Source organism: Microtus ochrogaster, chromosome 16 (genome assembly GCF_000317375.1).
Source record: "Microtus ochrogaster isolate Prairie Vole_2 chromosome 16, MicOch1.0, whole genome shotgun sequence".
NCBI classification, from domain to species: domain Eukaryota; kingdom Metazoa; phylum Chordata; class Mammalia; order Rodentia; family Cricetidae; genus Microtus; species Microtus ochrogaster.
Window position 1 is genome coordinate 30,374,096 of NC_022018.1, and position 17,412 is coordinate 30,391,507.

At 42.9% G+C, this 17,412-nt stretch overlaps 2 protein-coding genes across 2 annotated transcripts; one reads left to right on the forward strand and one right to left on the reverse strand.

The window, feature by feature from the left end:
• Positions 1 to 6,821: 6,821 nt before the first annotated feature.
• Positions 6,822 to 7,231, reverse strand: LOC101999065 (histone H2A type 1-E). The gene has a single exon (XM_005354941.2). The coding sequence runs from the start codon at positions 7,212 to 7,214 to the stop codon at positions 6,822 to 6,824; it is 393 nt and encodes a 130-aa protein (XP_005354998.1). The 5' UTR covers positions 7,215 to 7,231.
• Positions 7,232 to 7,495: 264 nt separating this feature from the next.
• On the forward strand, positions 7,496 to 15,149 carry LOC101999342 (histone H2B type 1). The gene is made up of 2 exons (XM_013349084.2): positions 7,496 to 7,919; positions 14,781 to 15,149. The coding sequence occupies exon 1, from the start codon at positions 7,525 to 7,527 to the stop codon at positions 7,903 to 7,905; it is 381 nt and encodes a 126-aa protein (XP_013204538.1). The 5' UTR covers positions 7,496 to 7,524; the 3' UTR covers positions 7,906 to 7,919; positions 14,781 to 15,149.
• The last annotated feature ends 2,263 nt before the right edge of the window (positions 15,150 to 17,412 follow it).

A 17,412-nucleotide genomic window follows, 5' to 3' on the forward strand; every position in this document is an offset into this window, starting at 1 on the left:
AAAAAGGCCTGGAATAAAACTGCAGTGAGAAGAGCTCTGGTGGTCGCATCATTCCTTGCTGGACGAGGTGGGGCATTACAGTTGGTGGCCCGTACGGGGACAAGCATACGGGGAACCTCCAAACCTCTCTCCGTGGAGCCCAGAACTTGCTGCAGTCAGGGGGTGCACCAAATAATCCTCAAGGTAAAGATTGGGGATCCGCAACAAAAAGTGGGTTTTCTGCTCTCACTGGTAGAAGAAGGGAGAGTTGGGGTAATAGGGCTGCGACCAAAGCAGACGGTTTAAAGTATAGCCACGACCAAAATGGAAGGTTTAAAATGAAAATAAAAGGAGTTTAGAATGGGCGCTTCAACATCACACCTGATTTTTCTGGCTCTTAATGAGCTGTTACGGAGCGCTTTGGAGAGGTTCTTGACTGAATGTGACACAATTGCATCTTGGTTTGCCGTCTCTGGCAATCTTAATGTGTCATCCTGGGACAGGCTTGGTAGAGATCTGAATTTTGCCGCTGAACAAGGTATGCTAAGAAAGGGAATTATATTCTTATGGTTCGAGTTACCGAGGCCTCAGGAATTTGTAGTGGAGTGTGAACAACTGCGGCTCCAAGGCCAAGCAGCACTGAGGGTCTGCGGAGCTGCAAACTTGGGACCTGCCTTGAGGACCAACAGGGCTAGAACACTAGGCCACTCCCAGCGTGGGCCTCAGGGCATAGAAGCGCAGCACGACTGTGGTAAGGCTCACCAGCTTGAACCTCTGTCCTAGCCTGGGGCAACTGGCCTGGACCGGGTAGGGCCCAGCCGCTCTGCTCAGCCACGCCTCCAAGCAAGGCTGAGCACATGTTCTTATGGTTAAACAACTTTGTATTTAGGCCCAAAAGGGGTATTGCTAAGTTTTGAGGTAGATATTTGCCTAATTTTAAAAATTAGACATAATGGGGGTCCCTCAATGCTGGGGAGACTCTCACTCAGGTCTCAGGATGGCGCAGCCCCCCCCCCCCATGGCTCTCTGGAGGCTGTCCTTGCTGAGGTAGCGCAGGTGGCTTTGGTTGGGGGGGGGGGGTGGAGTTCGGCCTCTAGTGACAGGGAGAAAGAATTTTTGAGAAAAGAGGCCACAGCCCAATGGTCCAGAAGGGTCATAAATTCCAAAAATCCAATGGTGGTCACAGGAGGACAGCTCCCTGCCTCGGGACCACTCCCAAGGTCGTAATCAGCTAGTTCCTAAAACACACCATGCTGATAATCACAAGGAGAAAACCCCCTGTTTCTCAGGATTGTTATCAAGATTGCAGTCTGGTTTTGTCTTCAGCTAGTTCCTGGTGCAGGGTCGCTAAACAGGCTAGTCCTAGATTTTTGGTTCTTCTCTTCCTGCTGGGAAAGTCTGGATTTGTTCAGGTTTTTCAATACGATGTGTGATCCAAAGGTGACTGTTGTTTTACACTTCCAGTAATGGAGTTTTTTCATTACCCACATTTTCTTAAGCATAAATTGTTAGCAATAATTTTTAATCTTGGTCATTTCTACAAGGATAAGGTAAAATCTCAGAATTTTGGTTTACATTTCTCTGAGGGCTAAAGGATGTTATGTTTAAACATTTTTTAGGTGTCTCTCAATCATTTTTAAGTTCGTCTGTTGAGAGTTTTCACTTTAGGTCTGTAACAAATATTTTTATTGGATTAATTTTTAATAACTAATTTCCTGAGTTCTTCATATATTTTTAAAATGGGTAAAAAAATGGTTTGACAAAATATTGACTATGATCAATGTTTCTTATACTAAATAATAGATTCCTTGATAATTTTAAGATTGATTCCTGGACAATTATGTTTGCTCAATTCAAAGGCCAAAAACAATAATCTTTTCCCAGAAGATCATTGCTACAATTCACACAACTGTATTTTGCTAATGTTATAGCAAAAAATCCCTTAAAGGATTTTATGCTAAATTTTACAAATGGCTCTTCCAATAAAAAAAACTGCATATACGGCTAATAAAAAAAATTATAGAGCATAACAAGGCTCCTTAAAAGCAACTCATAAAATTACAAGCAGGTCCTGATACAAACGGATCTGGCATGATAACACCAAGCTGACCTTTGCTAGGTCAAGGTGGAAAAGCCCTTGTAATGCATTATGAAAAAACCAGACCTATATATATTTGGGGTTGAGGATATGTTTATGCTTTTTTCACAGAAAGAAAAAAGCTGGATCTAAAGTCGAGGCTACTGATGTCCCAAAAAGGAGTTCCAGAGGCGACTGGAGAGAGGTCCTTGGTCCGGCCTTTCCTGCCCCCAAGGAGAGGAGCTGCTGTTTCCCATTTTAAGGAGTGGGTGGGCATGGGCATGCTTTTGGCAAGCTGCCTGGGTGGCTATGTGTTGTGCCTGTGGTTGGTCTGCCATCTTCATGCCCAAACCAAGAGGGACAAAGTAATTATCTCCCAAGCATTGGCTGCCCTGGAGTGTGGCTCCTCCCCCCCAGATATAGATATCAGCACTAAGAGCCGCTTAGGGCTTCCATCATGCACAGCCTATGCACCTCATGGGATCTGTTGATCCATTGCACTTGGGTAGGTGTGCGGATGTAGATTCCTGCGACACAGCCTTTGCACCCCCGGGGTTCCTCGAGTACCCATTGCACAGGGGAAGATGTGTCCATGGAGAATATCTTCCATCCTCGATCGACCAACACATCATGAGGTGGGGGTCAGATTGGATGACATTAGTCCTGTGCTCAGTGCTCACAAACAATAAGGGGGAACTGCAGGTAGCCGGACAGGATCGCCATTACAAGATGGCGCCGTCTTGTTGGAAATAAACAACTCCATATTTGGCTATGCCTTTGGGAGCTGCCTGTCCCCCTGGCTTCCCGCATGCACGGTGGTTTAGAGTCCTTGGGCCTATCCCGATGCAGTCTGGTGTCAGCTGATGGTGGCAACCAATCACAGGGCAACCCGTGTGCCTACTCCCTATATAAGCAGCCACCTTAATACTCTCGAGGCCCCTCGCTTCCTGCTCTCCCTCAACCAAGGGCACTCCATTAAAGCGTGATCTGAGAAGAATCCTCGTGTGGTGGTGGTTCTTTCTCGCTGGTTGAGAAGTTCGCCGCAACTAACCTCTCTTGCTTTAGTCTAAAGCAGAGACAAAAGAAAGGTTAGAATCTTTTGTTACATATGAAGTCTCATTGGTTCCAGTGTGAGTGGAGAATATACAATTAACTTCCTGATAATCTTTTCATACATATGCATTATGTGTACTAAATGCATTAATATTTAAAAGGAATAAATATAAAGACAAATAACTACAATTTAGGATCATCAGATGATAAGCTTCTAATGAAATAACCTATGTATAACTAAAATACATCCTTATAATTTTAAACTATAGTACCTCAAATGGCTCCAAGGGAAAAAATCCACAAAAACGAGTGGCACTGGCAGGGAGCCAGGGGAAAATATTACCGTCCACAGATTATTTGTCAATGTACAGGTATAGAGCAATTGGTGATACCATATTAAAGTTTGTTTTTATTTTTGCTTTATGTTTGTTTTGGATATGTTAAAAAAAACCAATTGATAACTCCATCTCAGTCTTATGTCTCAGTAAAACCTTAAGATAAAGATAAATGTTATCTCTGGTGCCTGAGAACCTTCCCTGACCAAGAAGCCAAGGTAAATAATTTTTATCAACGTGTCCTAGTATAGAGACTTCCCCAAGATCTTGAGATAAAATTGGTGAATATCTGCTCAAACTCTGAAAGGTAACTGAAGCTGCCAGGCATCTAGAGCTCTAGAGAATTTTGTCCAGCGGTAAGCAGGGTTCTGCAATAGAATTAGTGAGTGCAAATCAGAAGTTAAAGAATCCTGTCAGAGATGAGCTGGGACAGAGACGTGGGGGATGCTCTGTGCCTTGTAGCCTATTCTTCGCTGCCTCTTCACAGTCAGAGTAGTATACCTGTCACTTTTGTATCTCTCTGTGGCACCCTAAACAAGCTCCCTGCCCAACCAGATCACTAGAAAGCGCGATCTACTACAAAAGATGGTGCTTTTAGAAGTTAGAGTTTGGTGTGTTCTTATTGTCTTCCCTGGTAGTAAACTGACGGTCTAGAACAAAACGCCTCTGGCTTGCCCTGTCTCAGAAGCATCCAATTCAGCAGTCACTTGGGTACCTTTTAAGCAAGTCTCTATTTGTATTTCTAAGCTGGGTATTTGCAATTTAACAAGTTGAGGCCTTGACCTTATGGTCTTGTTTAAGATGAAAACAAAAAGGTTAACAATGTTCATGATGTATCCATTCACGTGCAAATGTTCAAATGCAAACGTTGTTCTGGGAAGCTGGAGCAAAGCATTCAAACCTCAAGTCCTCTCTACCTATCTCCTAACTCACTGCGTGGAAACAGTCCTCTCCCTCCTGAAAACCATCTTCCCATAATATCAAGTCTTTCTTTTTTTCTACCTTTAAGAAAAGTCATGCTGGCCCCACTAAAGGTTCAGCATGTTAATACCCTATCAAGTTTTTACCCCTGCCCCCTTGGTACAGATTCTGGCAAACCCCTTTTTGTTTAAGTTCTTCACAGACTTTAGGATGTCATTAAGTAGCTGTTTTGATATATAGCCTTCTATATAACAAAGTCTACTCATTGTTTTGTGCTATTTCAATTTTTCTCATAATAATCTCTTAGGCAAGGATAACTAAGCATTTGAAGTGCTGGCTTTATAAGGCTTAGTCACCTTTTTTTCAGCTCTGTTCTGTTCATCAAAGCATCTATAACACCAATGGAACAGGACTTTGTTGGCTCGCAGGGATGAATATGGTGGAGCACACATGTGACTGGCATACAGTGGTGCTTAACCAGCCATCTTGACCAGCCTCACTGTTCTAATTTCAGGGCACACACTGCACAGTTTGGGTTTCTGTCATAGCAAAGTGAACAAAGATACAGAAAGAAACAGAAATATTGATGCAGGGAGAGCTTAAACACCATCTGAAGGTCTCACCTCTGGGAAATTTGGGTTCAAAGGGAATTTGACAAGAATTTGAAAATGATTCCAAGGTTCCTATATAGGAAGTGAGAGCCAAGGATCCAGGTTCTCAAATTTGAAGGACGCCTTCACTGCTGAGCTGGACGCCTCACCTCACAGTAGCAGCGGTGCACAGTGAGACCAGATTTCCCAAACCCAGTTGCTTGTGAGAACTCTCTTAACACCTTAGAAGCAGGCAGGTGATGCTCAGCAGTATTCCAGTGCTGAGGAGCTTGAATTAAGAGAGTCAGAAGTTCAAGGTCATCCTCAGCTACCTAGCAAGTTTGAGGCCAGCCTTGGGCCCTGCATAAACAAACAGAACCATTCTTCCTCAGTGTGGTGTGTTGGTGCACATCTGTATTCCTGCCATTTGAGAAATGGTGGCAGTAAACTCAGGAGCTCAAGACCAGCCTGGGTTATGTAGCTAGCACTCAGGCTTCTAGGGTTGCGTGAGATTGGTCCTCACTCAAAACTAAACACCTCAGAAAATTATTATTTTTTTAAACCTAGAGTACTAGTATCCACAGGTGGTTTCCCATCCCAACACTAACCAGGCATGATCCTGCTTATCTTTTGAAATTAGGGGTATTTAGAGTAGTATGGTCATACACAGAAAATTCTTACAGACATCAAGGTAATTGTTTTTCCTCTGCCTTATCTTCAAACTCCTGGGCACCCAATTGTTTTCTTTTTGGGATGTCTGTTAGGGAATGAGTATGCGGTTGCCTAGGTCCCCATACATTTGTCAGTATCTCAAGACCACAAGGACCAGCTTTGCTTGGGTTAAGAAACGCAGCACTAAATAGGGTATGGTGTCCCAAGCCTTTAATCTCAGCACACAGAAGGTAGAGAGGCAAATTCATTGGAGCACACAGGAGAATTAGCACGGGAACCTTATTGGTAGCTCTGTTCACATCACTGTCCAGGACCCGCCCTGTTCATTTTAATATGTTTCCTTGATTGGTTTTTCACTTTAAGTCGATACTGTTCTTTTAGCTTGCACAGAAAAAAAAATAGTACTACCCAGTTTCCTTCAAAATAATTATTACTTATTAGGATACAGGTTGTTTGCCTCCTAAATTTTTTTAGAGTGAACCCGAAACGTCATTTTTGGAAAGGCACCGGCTGTAATTGGTCAAGTAATTTGATAGTTTTTCCTTCTACAAAAAGAAAAGATTCACATCAAAATCAAAACCTAATTGAACTTTGAGGGTTTTTATGTTATTGCTAAGGCTTTCAATTCCATATGAACATTCAGTAAAGCACTAATTTTAAACTTGATTTTTAACTTGAATGAACATTTTCCATAAGACAATTAGGGGGGATTCTAAACGTGTATAAACAGGATGGGAATAAGAAAAGGCTCACTCTGAACAGGTAGAATGCTGCCTAAGTTCCAGTTGAAGTTTGACATTGCAAAGAGGATTATAAATTCATAATTGTCAAGAATACTCAGTACAATTATGAATCTTGGTGTCCATCCAGTATATAAACTGCACGGGTCAGGATCTCCAAAATTTTTAGGAGACTTTAAGACAAAAAACATTATCACCATGTTGAATCCGCATGATGCCTGGAGTTGGCTAGTAGTTCTGGGAAATACGCTTGGCTTTCTAGGTTTCCTTATTTACCTAGTTACATTCCAGGAGGCTGTACTGATTGGGCCAATAGTCTCAAACTGTTAGTAACTGGAGCTCGCTAAAGACCAAGTTCCATATTACAATTTGTTCAACTCTTTCTTTGAAACTGTGGGGGCTCTGAAAAGAGCCTTTGGGTCTGAAGTTTTTTAAAGTTCTGATGGTCGTCCAATTACTTTCCCTTGGCTTTGTGGTGGCTCTCGGTCTTCTTGGGCAGCAGCACCGCCTGGATGTTGGGCAGGACGCCGCCCTGCGCGATCGTCACGCGGCCCAGCAGCTTGTTGAGCTCCTCGTCGTTGCGGATGGCCAGCTGCAGGTGGCGCGGGATGATGCGCGTCTTCTTGTTGTCGCGGGCCGCGTTGCCAGCCAGCTCCAGGATCTCGGCCGTCAGGTACTCCAGCACGGCCGCCAGGTACACCGGGGCGCCGGCGCCCACCCGCTCCGCGTAGTTGCCCTTGCGGAGGAGGCGGTGCACGCGGCCCACGGGGAACTGCAGGCCGGCCCGGGAGGAGCGGGTCTTGGCCTTGGCGCGAGCCTTGCCGCCCTGCTTTCCTCGTCCAGACATGTTAGAGCTATAAGGAAGTCAGCGACACAGCACAAAGTAGTAAGCGTTGTAAAATACGGCTGCTTTTATATTTTGTTCCTGGGTAGTAAAAGTACCCATTTGATTGGTTACAAGAGGACTCAGCGATATAGCCAATAGAAAATGTGGCTCCCAAAACCTCATTTGCATAATCCCACCCACAATCAATCTGGTGTTGTTTCTTCCAATTAGCTAAGACTTCTTTGAAATCCTTCATTAGCATAAACGCCCTATAAGTAGGAGATGTCTACTTCCAACCCACATTGAGCTTCCTGTGTTTGGAGATTTGAAGATGCCTGAACCTGCGAAGTCCGCTCCCGCCCCGAAGAAGGGCTCCAAGAAGGCCGTGACCAAGGCCCAGAAGAAGGACGGCAAGAAGCGCAAGCGCAGCCGCAAGGAGAGCTACTCGGTGTACGTGTACAAGGTGCTGAAGCAGGTCCACCCCGACACCGGCATCTCCTCCAAGGCCATGGGCATCATGAACTCGTTCGTCAACGACATCTTCGAGCGCATCGCGGGCGAGGCGTCGCGCCTGGCGCATTACAATAAGCGCTCGACCATCACGTCCCGGGAGATCCAGACGGCCGTGCGCCTGCTGCTGCCCGGAGAGCTGGCCAAGCACGCCGTGTCCGAGGGCACCAAGGCCGTCACCAAGTACACCAGCTCCAAGTGAAGTGACCGTGCCAAGTAAGCTATTGCTAATTCCAAAGGCTCTTTTCAGAGCCACCCACCTTCTCAAAAAGAGAGTTGTGGCAAAGCACTGTTTAGCTTAATTTATGTTAAACCTTAAGCCTTCTTTATAGCGGTCAGGGCCACGTAAAGCGTTAATATGTTACTTTTTAGTTGGAATTGTTTGTGTTTTGAAATATTTCATAGGAAATTTAAGTTCCAGAGCCTGTGAACGTCACTTCCGTTTGAGCTGAGTCAGTTCACCGGAAGGAACGACGTCGTAGAGCAAGGACGACAGATAATGGAGTCAGTATACAGACCTGGTAATATTTTGGCCGCTGGTGTTTTGTCTTTAAAATACTTAACTCCAGGTGGTTTATTTTGGGGAGAAGTGCTTTAAGTTTACTTTCGTTTTGAAAGGTCTAGACAGGAGCAGCTTGTTAGAGAAAACAGCCTTTTCATATTTGTAGATTTAACATACAGCAGACTCCTGCTTTAATTAAAATATGAAGTCTGCCATTATCAAACGGACCTCCGACACTGACAGTCGCCGCCCCCAGATTCTGGTGAGAAATGAAACAATTTGTTCAAAAGCAGATGGAGACATTTATCACATGTTAGAGCCTTGGCCCAATTATTTTCATAGGTCCAGCGTGGTGAAAGGCAGAGAGGAGTGAGGGGAAGTGGCCAGTGGGTGGGGGTGAATGGTAATGTTTAAATGAAATAAAAATTTATACAAGTGATAGGGATTCAACATGTCAGCTTATAAACTGAATTCACAGGCAAATAATTAAGAATTTAGATAAAAGACCTTAGATGAATATTAAATAGAATGAATTAGTGCCTCCTCTTTGGCTACTATTTAATTTTAACTTAGAAGTTAGGAAATATAAGGCACTGAAATGTTTGCCGCTGAGGAGTCTAGCCCCCGCAGCAGGCTTTCAGCAGGTCAGAGAAACAGGAGAGAAGCTGCTAGGAGAGAGAGACACAGGCCTACAGGAGACTTTTGCTCAGGACCAAAGCTTCATTCTTCATTTTCTTTTCCTCTCTGATGGATATTCTTTATCTGTTCTTTTCTCTGTTCTGTTCCTGATGTTTCCCTTCCCAGTTTTATTTCTCTTTCCTAACATCATCCTCTTTATTTCTGCCCTGATGTTTTTCCTTCAATATCTTTCTATTTTTTTCTTATTCCTTTTATACCACCTAAGGGCAAAGACTTCAATGCAAGGAAAGATTCCCTCACAATCATGAAGTTATATGTTTTTCATAAACCATTTTTTACATAGGAAGAAATCATATTAAGATCAGAAGTTACTTGTTTTCCTTAGAAGCTCACAAGCAGTTAAACATTTTTCTTTGTGTTAGTTTTCCTACCATAACATCTTCACCCCAAAGCAATGATTCTTTTATTATTGATTTAAAAAGGTTTAAGGAAGTTAAGTATATTTTAGCCAGTTCCTTTCGTACTGGCAGGCAGCTGTGTGGCATTGGAGAAGATCCCCAAAGACTGTTTTGTTTGTTTTTTTTCATGTAAAAAGCATCTTAGCTGTCCTAATATTATGAACTTAGAACTTCAATTTGAGATAGGGAAAATGGAAGTTGTCAGAGAAAGATTAAAGAAGTTTTTACCTTTAAAAATTACATCTTCTCTAATTTGTGTGCTTGTGGTGGGTAGGGAAGCTCACACGTGATGCTGCACAAGTCCAGGTCAGGACAACTTGAGGGAGTCCACTTTCTCCTTCTGCCTGTGGATCCAAGGGATTGAACTCAGGTCATCAGACTGGGTGGCAAGCACCTTTACTTTCTGAGCCGTCTTGCCAGGTCAAGGTTAAAGATCTTTAATCCATATGCATGCTGTCTGCACTTGTCTGACATAGTTTATACATTTTATTCTTATAGTAGAAGCATGTACATGAAACAGCGTTATGTCAGTCTGGGTAATAGTCCATCTATGTGGTTAAGAGAGATGGGATTTTACAAATTATAGAGTTCAGATAAAAATGTTAGGTTGAGAGAAAATGCACCCCTTCCCCCAATCGTAATCTCTTTAAGAACATTTAATTTAAAACAGTTATCCTCCAAGGAGTTTAGATTAAGCACTTTTTTAGACACTCCCAGTAATTACAAGTTTATGGGTATTAAGCATTCCTTTACCTGAACCCTCATCCCGTGCACCCTGGGTGACGAAGCCTACAGTCAAGTGAGCCAAGTACATAGCTGCTGTCGGCCTTTTCAAGACACAATAAACTCACTAAATTACTTAGATTCTAAAATCAGTTTGCTGAGTCTTAAAGTATTGTAGTTGATTATAAATAAGGAAAAGGGAAGGAAGTTTTCTTACAACCCCCGAGTTCGGAGTAGACAGAAGAGGTTGAGCTGAGAGTTGGCTCACTGTAAGTGGCTGCCCTTCCAGAGGACCTGGGTTCAATTTCCAGCACCCACAGGGCAGTTTACAACTGAGTGTAATCCCAATTCCAGAGGATTCAATGTTCTCTTCTAGGTTCCATGGGCACTAGGCATGTAATATGCAGATAGATATACATGATGTACACTCCTAAAAGAAAATAAGTGCAGGTTTTGGCTCTCCCAAAGATTTCTGTAGAGCAACATCCCAATGTGCATTGGGTAGAATATTAGTGGTCACCCCCCAGTGTCGGTCGCCCTGCTGCTGGGTCTGAAGTGATGAAGACCGGAGAATGACAAACCTATTGTGAGGAGGCAACTGGGTGCATTCTTGACAGGCAGTCCTGGCCTTCCTAGGCAGTATCCCATTCTCCGACATGCTTAACAGCTTGTTGGAATTTAGAATCTGCATGGAAACAACGCTGAGTGTGTCTGCAAGACTATATCCGGAGAGATTTTAACCCTTTAACTCTCTGTCATCTCATGAGCTGGGGTTACAGACTGAATAAGAAGGAGAAAGCCCATCTTCTGGACTCTGGATGCAGGGTGACCAGCAACATTCCTGCCACCTTGCCTTCCCGCTGTGACGGGCTATGAGCAAAGCGTCCTTCAGTTGCTTGTCAGGCGTATGTCACAGCAGCAAGGCAGTAATTCACTGACCTTTATTCTTGCTTTTTTTTTTCTTTCTCCTTTCCCTCTCTTCTGCATAATTTCCCTCACATGTTCTCTACTGTTATTGGCTAAACTTTTCTGCTGGTTATTTTAATTTTCAAGAAATGTCCAATTCTATTATTAGACTTCCTTAAACAATCGAGGTGATGGACACTAGACTCTAGCTTTTACTCACGCCTTTGGACTTTAATATAGTGAAATGAATATAAAATTCTAAACATATGTGATATATATTGTAAAATTGCTTGGGAATTTTACAGAGATGATTCAGGTTCCAAGATGTTGGATAGACAACAAACAAAAGCCTCAAACACTGCTAGTTCCAAGTGTGGATCAAAAATGTCCTTTTTATAGCTATAGGGCTGAGGGTTCTGGACTCTAAAATTCAGGTTATCTTTTGGCCCAGTCAATCTACACACAAAGAGAAGCTTTAATTAGCTAAATAGGAAGGGAAGCAGCAATGGGTTTCCATCAGTCTGGTGTGTGAGCTGGCATTGTGGGTGTTTTTCTTTTAGGACCCTCCATAGACCACCGAGACACATGCAGTTTGAAGGGCTGGTTCTTAGAGTCTCTTGTGTGCCTCTCTGCCATACTGTGTGTTACAGGCACATTCCTAGCCCTTGCTGTTTTCTTGTCTTCCCCCACTGCTGGAACTCTTGAATTTTCCCTGCTTCTTACTGTGCGGCAAGCTCTTCCCCGCTCTGCAGGCATCTGTGTGGCCACTTCTGCTGGGAAGACATCTAAACCACCTCTTTCCAACTGTTTTGTACAACATTATACATTTTGGGTTCGTCATTACTTCTCTGTAACCTCGTAGACTCTATCCCCTGGTTAGTTATCACAGTATTCCTAGGGCAGATTGCTCAACCTGCCACCCAGTAAGCACATACACATGACAATTGATCCAGTTTTGAATAAATTAAAAAATGCACTCTACATTTCAAATAAATAAATAAACACAGCTCCATGGAAGGAGAGCAAGGCCATGTCTGGTTCCTGGTCTTCCTCTTTCTTCCATCTTTACCTGTTCTGGACCTTGCAAGCATCATGGCCGCAGAGAACACACAGTCCATGAGAGGTGAAGAATGAAACTCCAGTCGCCCACCCCCCAACCCCCCTTAGCAGGTGCTGGGACAAAAACTTCCAGAGTCTGACCTCAGGGTTTATTTTTCTAAATATTTACTGCATTTAAGCGCAGTTAAGCTTTGAAAAAAAGGTTTCCACATGACAGTTATCACAGCAAAGCTTTAGACCATACAGCAAAGGAGCAAAGCACCTGAGACCTTTACTATAAAAATGAGTCCCATTGACTGATGACCAGTGCTCAGGGCAAGGGCCTAAGGAGGATTTGTCATAAGCATAAGGATAGATTTTGTTGATGGAGGATGTGGAGTACACAGGACCTCTTTCATAACGAAAGGTTCTATTTACTGAGACAAAAAAAGCTCAGGAAAAGGGCCCACAATGCTCAGGATATCAGGGGATTCAGGAAGGCTGGCTCCATAGAGCAGCGAAAAGACCTCCAGGTTGTCAGACAACATCCGCTCCAGTCCTCTGCATGGCTAGGCAACAGCCACTTTTCTTCCTTGGAAGAAAATAGATCTGAGGGCTTTAAAAGTATGGTTTCTCCAATGCTTTCTTTTAGCTGTGTCTCCTACACTTTCCCTTCTGTTCTTATAAAGGATCCCAGGATGGCTTCTCAGTTAACAGTGTCTGCTGTGGGTTAGGTGTAGCCACAGGCTTGCAGTGACTTAAGAAGGAGGCTCTTCCCCTTCTCCCCCTGCCCTGCTGGGATCACTAAGGAGCTGTCTGTCTCCAGAGACTGTTTCATGGGCAAAGGACAAAGTGCTTGCCCTCCTGGGACTCCTACCTCGGCTGGGAAGACAGCGTGTAAACAATGGGTACACTCATTCTAGGTGTACACAATGTCAGAATGGCCTAAGTTCTGGGGAGAGCAGAGAAAGGAGGATGATGCATGGCAGCAAATATAAAAACTAGGACCTCTGATGCAAATGCTTGCTATAATTAGTAGTTGAATGTAGCATAGTGCTTACCGTGTGCCAGGCACTGTTCTACTAGTTTTACTTGGCTCAGTTAATCCTTAGACAATACGATGGAAGCTGGAGGAATGCGTGAGGGATTAAGCCAGTAAAGAAAGCAAGTGTAGACTGATTAAGTCTGTCTTGTGCTCTTCTGGGTGCATGTCCTTACATCCATTGTTTGTGCTGCCCTGAGAGCTGGTGTGATTTAAAGATGTAGCTGTGAAGATGCGTGTGAACACTTGAAAGGAGAGCTGTGGGTCTTTCCAGCACAGTCCTTAAGGATGCCACCTTTATTGCTGTTTATATTTATTTATTTTGTGTGTGTATATGTCTGTCATGTGTGTGTGTGCACATGTATGTGCAAAGATGTGCAAGCCCATGCATGCATACTGAAAGAAGAAAGGTTTGGGTGTTCTCTTCTAGTACTCTCTGCTTATTCCTTTGAGGCAGGGTCTCTCCTTATTGAACCTGGTTCTTGGGCCTTCTCAGCCAGGCTAGAAACCAGCAAATTCTACTTCTGTCCTTGCCCCATTTTAGAGCCAGGGTTAGAGGCTTTCGTGGACATGCCTAGCTTGCTATGTAGGTGCTGAGATCCAAACTCTTATCCTCATTGCAAAGCAAGCACTCTTAACTATTGAGCCAATTCTCCAGCCCCCAAGTTCAATTCCTCTTCAACTGCATTTAGAAAAGATTAAGTACATTTTATTAAAACAAAGATGCTGGAAGAAACACAATGAGCTCTTGGGCCTTCAGAGGTCACAACCTGAGTAGGAGAGACAAATGCATACCTCCCACTTGTTAAAGAGAGCGAATCCCCTTACCTCTGCTTCCCTTTATTGTAACCAGGTTCTTTTGTTTCTGGTGGCCCAGACCCGAATAATCACACAGAAACTACATTGATTACAACTTCATGGCCAATAGCTTAGGCATATTTCTGGCTAACTCATATCTTAAATTAACCCATTTCTATCAGTCTGTGTATCACCATGAGGCAGTGGCTTACCTGTAAAGTTCCACTGTGTCCTCCTTTGGCAGCTACATGGCATCTCCCCGACTCTACCTACTCTCTCTCTATTTCTTGCCTGGCTTTACTTTGCCCTGTCATAGACCAAAGCAGTTTTATTCATTAACCAATAAGAGCAATACATATACAGAAGGGCATCCTGCATCACTCAGTGCCTTCCTCATGTGGGAATAACAAACACTATTTTTTCCTGCTTTCCTCATGCAAGGACCTTTGCAGTCCTGCACAGGCAACTCCACAGGGTCCAGCTCAAGCCAGTGTTCCCCTGTTGTACCACCCCTGCACCTGGGCAGTGCCACCACTTTCCTTAAGAACAACCCTCACTCTTTTTCTACCTTATTGATCCCTATCCTTAAAGTTTCCATAAAATGGAACTCCCAGGATACTAACTCGATAATCCCATTAATCCTTTATTGAAACCAGGCTCAGGTAGTAAAGGGGTTAGGTTTACTCTATAAGCCCAGCATCTATCAGCTCCTGGGGATACCAGTGTCTGTTGCTGAGTTCCATCTTCTATAATCAGGAGGGGAGCAGCCGTAGTTTGGCATAGTATAGTTGGGATGACTAAATGCATTGAACGGTATTCATAGGCTCCTCAGAACTCTGCTGGTCTCTCAGAAAACAACAACAAAAGCCTCAATCTGTGCTAATCCCCATTGTCGTTTTCACTCCTGGAAGAGCAGCAGACATCTGCAGAAGAGCTAGAGTGAGTTCACTTTTCTCTTTCTCTCTCTACAGGAGGCCTAGACACGGCATCTCTTCTACCGCTCATCAGTGCTGGATGTTGTTTCATCTGACAAATGAGACAAGGGAAATGGGCGATACCAGCAGACTAATGGCCATATTGAATTTCAAAGCTCGAGGAACACGTGATAAGCACCTGGCTAAAGATTCCATAGAAAATGCTCACCGTAGACACAAATGAGTAGAAAATGAAAATACTCCTAGCTAAAAAAAGCTTTTAAGTGTTGGTGATATGTGAATATATACTGTTTGTGATAGGAAAGACACAAATGAGTAGAAAATGAAAATACTCCTAGCTAAAAAAAGCTTTTAAGTTTTGGTGATATGTGAATATATATTGTACATATAATAAAAAATATCATGTAAAGCAAATACGCATCCTACGTATGTAATTTTAATTAACTAAATATGATTAGAAATTACTATATGTGGAAGTATAATATTTATGAATGAATCACTACCTATGTAACTAGTTTTGTATTTTTGAGTTAATTTGCATCTCTATTTTTTTGAATATAGATCATGCAAATTGTAAATCTTCATTTATAAATCTTTTATTTATAAACCTTTTTCTTCTTAAGAGGAAAAACTTAGGTCAAACATCTGAAAGACACAGGCTAAGGGTGTAGCTACAGGGCACGCCTGTCATGTGCGAGGCCCCGTGCTCCATTTTCTGCAGTAGTGTGTGAGAAGAAAAAGAAAGAAGAAGAGAAAAATGAAGGCAGGCATGGTGGTGGTCACCTGTACCCCCGTGGCTGACTGAGGAGGTTGAAACAAGATGACAGGGAATAGAAGGGGGTTTGGGCTACATAGCACTGCACTGTGGAACACAAACGAGGCCTGGACAGGTCTGGGCATACGTGATATATTTTTTTTTAATGGATATTTTCAGTTGCCTTGGGCAAACTATGAATCCGAGTTCTTTTTCTGGATTTTCAATTATAGAATCTAAGGATTCATTACATTTGTCACTTCCGTGTTACTTTTAAAGCAATAGACTAAGATGCTCCGCCAATCTGTAAAGGTCTACTTGATGACTGTGTAGCACTGACAGTTAATGGTCCAGAAAGTTGGTCTGTGAAAAAGGGTATATCAAAGTGATATCAAATTTATAGTTGCTCAGAGAGACTGACCTGTTTTCACAGGGAAGATCATACTACACTGGCAAGGTGGAAATTAGTCTCATGACTCTCAACTGATAGTTTTGTTTTATTTTGTTTTTAGTTTTTTTCCCCCACAGGAAACATACTAGAATAAAATATATGAATTTAGGTACTTTATTAAGATACCCTTGTTTTCTGGAGTGTGTGTGTGTGTGTGTGTGTGTGTGTGTGTGTGTGGAAGAGGAAACTTTTTATCTCTTGCATTTAGAAATTTGATGCTTTGTCCTCAAGTGTTGGTTCAGAAATATTTCAGAAGTAGCGTTTCCCCACACTGTCCCCCCCCAGACATGCCTTTGAAATTCTACGGTTCCTGCTAGAATCCCAATATTATACACTCAGCACTTATCGGTAATGGTGATGATGTTTATGCCAAACATATAAAGCCTAGATACATACTACAGTAATATAATAATCAATTTTCATGAACTTCTGATGGCTCTTGGATTAGAGAACACACTTTTCACACAAGCAACTAGAGACTTTCACAAATAGCCCTAATGGGTTTTCTTTGGGTTGAGGACCTGGGCTCTGGTGATAAAAGATAGAAAGACTGGAAATTCAGAAGATATGGGTAGGGAACAGTCTTAGTTAGAATTTCTATTGTTGTGAAGAGACACCACAAACATAGCAACTCTTATAAAGTAATACATTTAATTGTGGTGGCTTACATTTTCAGAGGTTTAGTCCATTGTCATCATCTTGGGACTTGGTGACATGCAGTCAGACATGGTGCTGAGATTCCTACAGTTTGACCTACAAGCAACAGGAAGTGGTCTGAGACACTGGGAGTGTCTTAAACATGTATGAGACCTCAAAGCCCGCCTCCACAATGACATATTTCCTCCAATAAGGCCACTCAACTCCAACAAAGCCACACCTCCTAATACTGCTACTCCCTTTGGGGGCCATTTTCTTTCAAACCATCACAGGAACCTTCACCTCAACCTCAGGGTCTAATTTATGCTTTTCACTGTTTGGGAGTCAAATTTTAATACAACCATCTCAAACAGGAGGAGCACAAGAACTCACAAACTGCTTAAGGACAGGACATATGTGACCTCTGAGGATAGCTGTCAGAGCTCACCTCTTATCCCTAAGCCTGAACAGTGCACCGCATACACATCCCTATCAGCTCATACACAAAGGAAATTCTTGAAGAGAAACAACCACCTCATACAAGTTTACTTAATTTTTGAACTGCTTTATTAGATTTTAAAGATGTTTGAGCAATGTAACTTCAAAACCACAAAATACACATGTACACACATTCATAACACACACACTAACACACACACACACACACACACACACACACACACACACACACACACACTCCTTTGCAGTCCTGGACTCTGAACCTAGGATCTACTACCTGCTAGACAGATAGATGCCTTATTACTAAGACATATTCCCACTGTTCCCAATGTGGTTTTATTTTGAGACAGGGTCTCATGAACTTATTC

Bases quoted from the DNA above. Each gene is read 5' to 3' on its own strand.
- LOC101999342 (XM_013349084.2), top strand. From the start codon at position 7,525: ATGCCTGAACCTGCGAAGTCCGCTCCCGCCCCGAAGAAGGGCTCCAAG.
- LOC101999065 (XM_005354941.2), bottom strand. From the start codon at position 7,214: ATGTCTGGACGAGGAAAGCAGGGCGGCAAGGCTCGCGCCAAGGCCAAG.